At 40.8% G+C, this 9,027-nt stretch overlaps 1 protein-coding gene across 3 annotated transcripts in view; it reads right to left on the bottom strand.

Moving 5' to 3' along the window:
* Nucleotides 1-884: 884 nt before the first annotated feature.
* LOC130037415 (ubiquitin-conjugating enzyme E2 E1) overlaps nucleotides 885-9,027 on the bottom strand; it is a 72,879-nt gene continuing 64,736 nt past the window's right edge. For all 3 annotated transcript variants that reach the window (XM_056129258.1, XM_056129257.1, XM_056129259.1), the window contains exons 4-6: nucleotides 4,112-4,244; nucleotides 2,710-2,857; nucleotides 885-1,645 (exon numbers count right to left, since the gene is read on the bottom strand). In XM_056129258.1, coding sequence (XP_055985233.1) covers nucleotides 1,548-1,645; nucleotides 2,710-2,857; nucleotides 4,112-4,244 — 379 coding nt within the window. In that variant the 3' untranslated portion in view covers nucleotides 885-1,547. The remainder of the gene's footprint in view (nucleotides 1,646-2,709; nucleotides 2,858-4,111; nucleotides 4,245-9,027) is intronic.

The raw sequence follows: 9,027 nt of genomic DNA, 5'->3' as shown, positions 1-9,027 counted from the left end.
CACAGCTGATGACTGTCAATGCAGGATTGTCAGTAACAATGTCAACTCCATTAAACCTTCCTCTATTCCAATAAAACTTCCCTTGTTTTTAGGAAGTTTTCTTGATATGTAATAATGAACATTTGGGCAAGATGTGAGCAGGGCTAATTGTACTTTTAAGTTGAATATTGTAACAATTAAAATTCTTTTCAGTATGAAAGCAGCGAACTGCTCAATTTTGTTTTCTGGGCTACACCAAACAGTGGTCAGGGGTTATTCCTGGGGCTGCACTCAGAAATCACGCCTGGCGGGCAGTGAGAACCATATGGTGTATGGTTGCTGGAGACAGAACCCAGGTCAGCCATATGGCTAGTAGGCAAGCACCCTACCAGCTATACTTCTTGATTTGAAAATAGCACTGTTCATGGTGCTAGAGTGGGCACCAGTAACGTCTCCATTGTGAGACTTGTTTTTGGCATATCGAATATGCCAAGGGTAGCTTGCCGGGCTCTCCGAGAGGGATGGAGGAATTGAACCTGGGTCAGCTGTGTGCAGGCCAAACACCCTACCCTCTGTGCTCCAGCCCGATTTGAAAATAAATTACTTATTAAACAAATATGTAGTAGTAGTAAAAGTTTTAAGGGTGGTTACAGTCAGTCTGAGCCAAAAACTACTGCACTTAATTCTTTACCCACAAGAGAACCTTTTCTCATATATTTGCAGACACTGGAGTGACAAGTTACACCAGAGATTCTTTGTCCAGTATTTTCTAAGACTGCAAAATCATGTATGGCTGTTGAATAAAGAGTAACATACCTACATACACTATCTGTATTACTTCTGGTTGTCTCAGTAGTCACCAAAGTTAGAAGGAAGTATAAAGGTAATGACACAACAATGTTGGGTGGTTATTTTAATATTGTTTATTAGCACAGTAACAAATGCAGACTTAATTAGTCCACAACATATAACCAATCCACTGGGTAACTCCTATTCCACGCCTTACAGTTAACAGCTTAAGGTATTTTACTACAGGTTTTCACAAGTCCTGATCAAACCTCTAATATTTCCACAATAAAGAAGATTGGTTTATAAAATAAAATATACAACTAATTTCCTATATGGTGTCTTACAGCCGTGTGTCCATTTTATTATATATAAGATTAAAATGTTTCCATCTAAGAAAGGAAAACAAATTTCAAGAGTGTTGAAGGACTTCACATAAAAGGCTGTGTGTGTGTTTGCCTACGTGTGTGTAATCTGCACAAAATAGGCTGTTTGAAATTTACAGACTGCCAGCAACTGAACCCAAATATTTGTTCTTCTTTGTACTACATTTCAGCTAATAAAACAGAACTAATGAGTTTTTAAGAGTTGGTATTACCAAATCTGTCTACTGTAGCAAGATACCTTAAGTTACAACAAAAATCTTAGGAAATAAGACTGAATAATATCTGTTATAGAAATACCCTACTCTTTACCAACTCCCACCCTCCCCCACCCCTTCAAAATCATAAGCAGCTCTCTCTGTGACAGACAAATAATAGTAAGAATTGTGAAAACCCCATTTATGTAGCGTATCTCTTGGTCCACTGTCTGGCCATTCTGTCATGTTCTGCTCTGTTGGTCATATACTGAGTGGCAATACTTCCCACCAACGGGTCGGCTGGAAGGAAAGAATGGAGAAAGGAATATTTTAAATTTTAGAAAAATTAATTAGTAACAAGCTTACAAGGATATGTGATTGAACTCATCTTTGAAATACCAACCATCCAAGATACTTTTCTTCTACAACTTTAAGACAAAAATCACATGTAAGGGGAAAAAATATCCTTATCAGAGTGATCTGCTTTAATCTCAGTTCATTCCATTTTTCTCCTAACAAGCCCAAGTATAATATTTTGCTTTTAGAAACTGGACCATTCATAACACCAGACTACAAGAACATCTAGCTGTCTTCACATGATTAAAATGACAATATGTACCTTAGAGTCCTTGGGCCTACCACAGTGTGATGCAATCTAGAAAGAGCTAGATCAAAATTCAGACCTCCCCCCTACAGGTGCGAGGCCCTAGATTGACCCTCAACACCACAAAGAAAACCACCCATTAAATATGCTGTTTCTCTGAAATTAAAATATATTGTATTATTTATAGATAACATACATGAGAATTTTATACATAGATATATTTGTCTATATTTAAATACAGTAATTTTTAATCAATACAAGGAAATAGTCATTCTCATCACAACAGAGCAGGAATCACTTGAAACTGAATACGTGTGCTAAAAGTAGATAAAGGACCAAACGTGATTGCCTCTCAGTATCTGTATTGCAAATCATAATGCCCCAAAGTAGACAGTATGGGGGAAATTGTCTGCCCTAGAGGCAGGGGGAGGGTTGAGAAGGGGGCATTCTGGGGATATTGGTGGTGGAAAATGCACTGGTGGAGGGATGGGTGTTAGAGCACTGTATGACTGAACCTCACACATGAAAGCTTTGTAACTGTATCTCATGATGATTCAATTAAAAAAAGAAAAAACCCAAAAACAGAGAAACCTCAGTTGCCAGCCAGCAAGGAAAGTGCTCAGTGAACCTGCAGGCTCTGGTAGTTGTATGGACTCAATATTTAGGAGCATGTGATTTGTTTTGACACAATCAATGTGAGAGAAATGCAAAAAGAGGGACGGAAAATAAAGTTGAGGAATAAAATAAAAATTAAACTTACCAGGATTACAGTCTGTAAGAAGTGAGCATATAGAAAGGAGGACTTTAGATATGGTTAATGCTGGACTCCAATTATCTTTCAATATGTCCAAGCAAATAACTCCTTGACTGTTAATATTACAGTGATAGATTCTTGTCCGAAATGTAACCTAAAATATAAGGTAGAATTAAAATTTAAATAGCAAGCAAGGAAGCCTTTTAAAAAGTCTTAAGTTACTTATAGAAAGTGTTCCCTGATATTTTAGGACTGTAAATTATATTTATAAAGTAATAATCAGTCACTGTCCTCCTGTTGTTCACCAGTTTGCTCGAGCAGGCCCAGTAACATCTCCATCGTGAGACTTGTTCCTCTGTTTGGCATATCCAATACATCGAGTAGCTTGCCAGGCTTTGCCATGCTGGCGAGATACTCTAGGTAGCTTGCCGCGCTCTCCGAGAAGGCCGGAAGAACTGAACCGGGGTTGGCCGCTGTGCAAGGCAAACGTCCTACCTCTGTGCTAATAGGCATATTTCTTGAATTCACCTAACATTCCACATTTGAATAGCTGTTTGCTGACCTCTTGTGTTAGTTACTAGAATTACATGGTCTCAAAGTAAGCCTTACACTCAAAATTCAAAGGTACAAGGTAAAGAATACATAAATAGTATTTTTAACAAACAGTCATCACATACCACAAAAGCTGCAAAAACCAGTAAATGGAAGATGAGAACTTTTATGCCATTTTAACCTTTTACACCAGACCATGCAGATCACGGAACACACCGTTATGGAGTAATACCAGAAATAGATAAGGACCACAGTAGAAGACATAAGCATGGGCTAATTAAGTTTGCTATCCTAAAAAAAAGTTAGGGGTCAGACACATCCAGGGACTGTATGCAGTGCTGGGTGTAGAGTCTGCTTGCATGCAAGGCCAGCAGAGAGCGAGAGTGTGTGTGTTTGTGTGTGTGTTTCCTGTATCTCTTGCCCCTTTTACCATTTTTACAATTTTCAATCACTTCTTGTAGCAGTATTGATAGTATTTATATCTATCAATCCATCTCATTCCTGGGACAAGGTTTCCTTTCTGCAAATATGAGTGACACACTGGAATGTTACAGAGATGGGAGTCTTTGAGCAACTCCCCCAACCTCCCCACTCGAGGAGAAAACTGAGGCTTGGATGAACAAGATGAAAACTTAAAAACCCAAAACCCAAGGTTTTGGTATGAAATTGTAATTCTGTGCATGGTTAAGTATAAACAGCTGAATTTTAAATACCATCAAACAAAGCACTTATCCCTGGTGACCAAATGAGGTGAAGATAACATTCAAATGTACTTCAATCATTAGGATATGAACTTGCTGCTTGCGTGATTGAAAAATAATTTTAAAAGTTTCCAGCAGTCTCAAGAATTTCTTACCTTTGGAGGCTTAAAGGGATATTCTGGTGTAAAAGTGATATCAAGGAAGAATACACCACCTTCGTACACGGATCCTGGAGGCCCTAGAATAGTTGATCTCCACTCATAGATGTTATCACCTTTAGGACCAGCACTGTAAAATAATTATCAGCAGGTTGGTAAATGGTGTCACTGTTCTCCCAAATGTAGATACAACACGAAAGAATGATGACGCTATGATGAGTCATGAATAAGAAATTCAAGTCCCAAACCTGTCGTTACCAAAACAGTAACTTAAAAGAGAAAATTTGTGGGAACGATAGTACAGCAGGTAGTATGTCTTGCCGACTGGGTTCAATCTCCAGTACTCCATATGATCCCTGGAGTCTACCAGGAGTGACCCCAGTGCAGAGCCAGCAGTATACACTGAGTATACTGGGTGTGGCCCCAAAAGAGACAAAACGAAAAAACCAAACAAACAACAAAGAAAAATAATGAAAACCAGCACACTGAATTACATTAATGGCAAATCACAGTTTCTGCCTAGAAAGCAGCATGGTAATTACATGGGTTATGGTATACGCAGTGATTAACTTGAGTGTTTTTCTTCCAGGATGTCTCAAACTTTAGTTCCAAACAGCTGCTTTAAGAAAAATGGTACATCAGTCAAACAACATGAATGCCTTTATTTGAAGATACTGAGTCAATTCAAAAAATAATTCTTACAGAGCAAACAAAACTTCCCTTGTAAATAAACATATGGCGTGAATCAGAATTACTCATTCCAGCATTGAATGCAGAATGCTAAATACCAGGAATGTAATGGACAAGAATACAGGACTGCTTAAACTTTTTCACTTGAAATTCCCTGTTTGCTCAAGTTTTTACGTGACCTCAAGGTATATGATAGGTATATGAAAAATACATATAGGTATGTGAAAAAATAAAACATTTCTTTCAGACCTGTACACATTTAAAAAAAAAAGGTTACACTACCCCCATTTGGGGCTTCAGTCCACAGTTTTTAACAGGAGAAAGTTTCTAAGAAGTCCTGTACTAAATAAATGGTTAGAGATCAGGGAGGTTAATGCTTTCATCCAAGAGAAAGAAGATGCTAAGGAAGGGAGAGAAAGAGGATTCTCTTTTTCTGTCGACCATCCCCCAAAGGAAGAGACCCCCCCCTTTGGGCCTTACTTTCAAGCCCCATCCTCAAGCGCAATCATAGGCTATTTTGGGTCCCCCCCCCACCACCACCACCATGAGACTTGGAGAAGTAGGAGAAACAGAGGGATTAGGGGAATGACCTTGGTAAGAGGAAAACCAGGAAGAAAAACTGGGGAAGAAAAATGTAAGTAAAGGATCAGCTTGAAGAAGAGGGCTAACCTCTACAAGGCCAAGCAACAAAACTATACGGAGGGCTAGGAAAATAACTCAAGGGATAGAGCACATTTCTGGTGGTGCTCAGGGTTCCATCTGGGGTGCCAGGGATTGCAAGTGCCTCACCCAGTGCACTCAGAGCCCCAAGGTAATTGGAAGAGAAGAAAAAAAAAATAAGGTGGGGGGAGGAACTAAAGCCAGGGGGAAGGAGGGAGGGAGGCAAGGAGGGAAGGAGAGAGATGGAAGGTAATAGTGAGAAGCCCTGAGCACCACAGGGTAGGGTCCCAAAACCGGAAAAAAAAAAAAACCCAACCAAAATAACTACGTGAGTGATGAGCCATTGGGACAACAGATAAATATGCTACACACAGGCATGGTGATAACAGCAGTATAAAAATGTGAGTAGAAAATGGGCATGTTAGCAACTGTGTGCCAGTACTGTTCAAAATAAGGGTGAAGGATCATAGTTTCACCTTCAAAAATCCCAAGTGGCCCCTGATATATCACAGAACAACAACTTTTCATACAAAAGTAAAGAATTGGCACTTGGGAGAAAACTATCATCCTCGGAAAACCACATATGGCAAAAAATCTGTTGACTGCCCCTGTCTATTCTTCTTTGTAATAGCTTCATGGCAAAGCAAACTATTTGCTTATAGAAAAGACAACATTTACCTCTCCCAATCCTCAGAACATGCACATTTCAACTATAGCATTATAGCAATGATTTTCAATAAGGGATTATTTCTTTGCCCCTAAGAAACATTGGGCAGTGCCCTGACAGTTTTGGGTGTCTAAGAGGGAGTATATTATCTGCATTGTGCCTAGGGGCAGAAGCCAGGAATGCTGCTAAGAATGTTTAAATAATGGGCTCAAAAATGGAGTCCTTGGGCCTGGAGCGGTAGTACAGCAGGTAGGGCGTTTGCCTTGCACGCGGCTGACCTGGGTTCGATTCCCAGCATCCTATATGGCTCCCTGAGCACCACCAGGAGTAATTCCTGAGTGCAGAGCAAGGAGTAACCCCTGAGCATCGCTGGGTGTGACCCAAAAAGCAACAACAACAACAAATGGGAGTCCTTCATGTCAAGCCCCACCAAGATCAGGAAAATTTGTGTTTACCTCCTACACAGTACATGTACACAGAAACATCCGAAACCCCAAACAAATCACAGCTCTGGCAGCAAGGGACCAAAGGACAGCACCTAGACTCTGGAGTGGCAATGGACAGGCACCCTTGCTAAGAAACTCTTAAGGGGCAACAAGCTGCAACCTAATATTTGCTAAGGTGTGGAACTTTACCTAAGGAAAAGAGGGTGCAGTATACCCAGCACCTGAATCCTATACCTAGAACTCTAAAACTACAGGCAAAAACTAGGATATGAGAGTGAGTCACCTTGATATTCTGGTGCAGCCTTGCTGATAGCACTACTCGGCCACTTTGGATCTCACTCTGCATATTAACAGATCCACAGTAAATCCCTGGGTAGAGTTTCACATAGAACTTGCCAGTAAGCAGAGTGTGCGCCACACTCCCCTGAAAGCACCTGTGTATCTCCTACCTCCCAATGCATAGCCGGTTAGGAAGGGTCCGCATCCCCGTAGCCATGGAGTTCAGCTGTCACCAATAGGACTGAGCTCCTGTTCCCCAGCTACCCCCCCCCACCCCCCAATATGAGAGCATGCAACTATTGACTACTGGGCACTGAACCTCTGGATGCTGCCCAGGCCTGTTTGAAATGATGCCAGAGCTGAGGCAAGGCACTTGTGACCACAATGTTTCAACACGGCCCAGGCCAGCTGGAACACAAACCACTGGTTCTCTCCTAGCTCTCCTGGAATACAAGACAATGGGTAGGCAGGGCGACTCACCAGCACTGACAGGTCAAAACAACAGCTGCGGAAAAAAAGTCCTAACACAACTGGACTATGCAATCTGCCTGAGGACTTAAACCTGATCAACAGGAAAGAACTTGGACAAAGTTTGAAAAAAGTTTTAACAAATCACAGAGCTACAAAATACCAATTAGGGGTCCAACCTACAGTACCATGGTCGGGATAGTAGACTCCAGCACTCATTCTTTCACTGCTCTATGCCTGTGCAATACTCAGCTCTGCTAACACTGTAATAACATACAAAGAATTTAGAATATGTTTCAAGGAAGAAATCCACAATTGAATCTGTATTTCCTACAGAAACATACTAATCAAGAGCCATTATTCTTTTTGGTGGGGGTTGAGGGGACCTCCCAAGTAGTGTTCAAGGAACCCAAGTGTCACTTCAAGCAATTATCAGCTAGCAGATCTGGTAATTCGATGCCACAATCTAAGCACATAGTGCTACTGGGTGGTGCAGTGCCACAGATCACCAGGGTTAATCCCCTACATCTCTGGCCCCAAGATACATTCTTTATTTCCTCTGCTTTTGCTAAGTAATTCAAAGAGAATAAAATAAAACAGTGTGAAAGTTGCAATCTACTTTCTCCTCTTCCTCAAGACACACTCGAGGGACTAAAAGTTGCCTTTTCCAGGGGATCTAGTTAACATATTCAAGAAATCTTATTAAAAAAATTTCTGTCGCTGTGATTTTTATTTTGGGGAGGTGCTACACTCACAGCTCTGCTCTTGATGGTGGGTGGGGTAGAGGACATTACTAGCAGTACTCAGAGAACTATGTGGTCCTGGAAATCAAACTGGCTCAGTTGAATTAAAAGGCAAGTGCTTTAATCCCTATTCTATATTTCTGGCCCTTACAATTTTTTAAAACCTTCTTAGAATGCCTCTTAATAAAAAGTAAACATGTGTAAACTATAACAGTGGCAGAAAGAACTTGAGAAAACTTGGCCCAGAGAGGTAGTATATTATGTGGGTAAGGCACTTTCCTTGCAAGTAGTCAACCACATTCAATTTCCTGACATTTCATATGAACTTCCAAGGTCTGTCAGAAATGACCTCTTGCTCAGAACAAGGAGTAATCCCCGAGCACCACTGAGTGTAGCCAATCCCTGCCCTTATTCCCGATCCCCTCCCCAAAAGGAAACATCTGTAAGGAGGTTCCTGAGTTTGGTGAGAACTACTGAGGATGAGGGAAGAGGGATAGGAAAGAAGGAAGAGGCCCGGATACTGCTAAAGATGTACAATCTAGGTCACTATCCCATGGAAAGCACTTTAGTTTTTGGGCCACACCTGGCTGTGCTTGGGGATCCATTTGGGGTACCAGGGATAAAACCTGGCTCAGTTCTATGCAAGGCAAGCACTTTATCTGCTGTACAATTTCTCCGGCTCCTAGAAATCTTTTTTTTTCTAGCTGTCTTTTACTTTTTTAAAAAAATTTATTTTAAACAAAGTAACAACAAATCTCAAAATGGAAACATTAGTGGACCCGCTCAAGCAAACTGATGAACAACGGGAGGACAGTGTGTTTGTTATTTTATAAAGTAGTTCACAATATTTGATTACACTTAATATTCAAACACCAATCCTACCACCATTACACCGTGCCACTACCATATTTCGGATGTTTCCATCCCGAATCCCAATCGCCACAAAGCAGAACTGAAATA

The sequence above is a fragment of the Sorex fumeus genome, unplaced genomic scaffold (assembly GCF_029834395.1).
Source record: "Sorex fumeus unplaced genomic scaffold, SorFum_2.1 ptg000072l, whole genome shotgun sequence".
Lineage (NCBI taxonomy): Eukaryota > Metazoa > Chordata > Mammalia > Eulipotyphla > Soricidae > Sorex > Sorex fumeus.
Note: the sequence above shows the minus strand (reverse complement) of the source record. Positions and strands in the feature narration are given on the sequence as shown.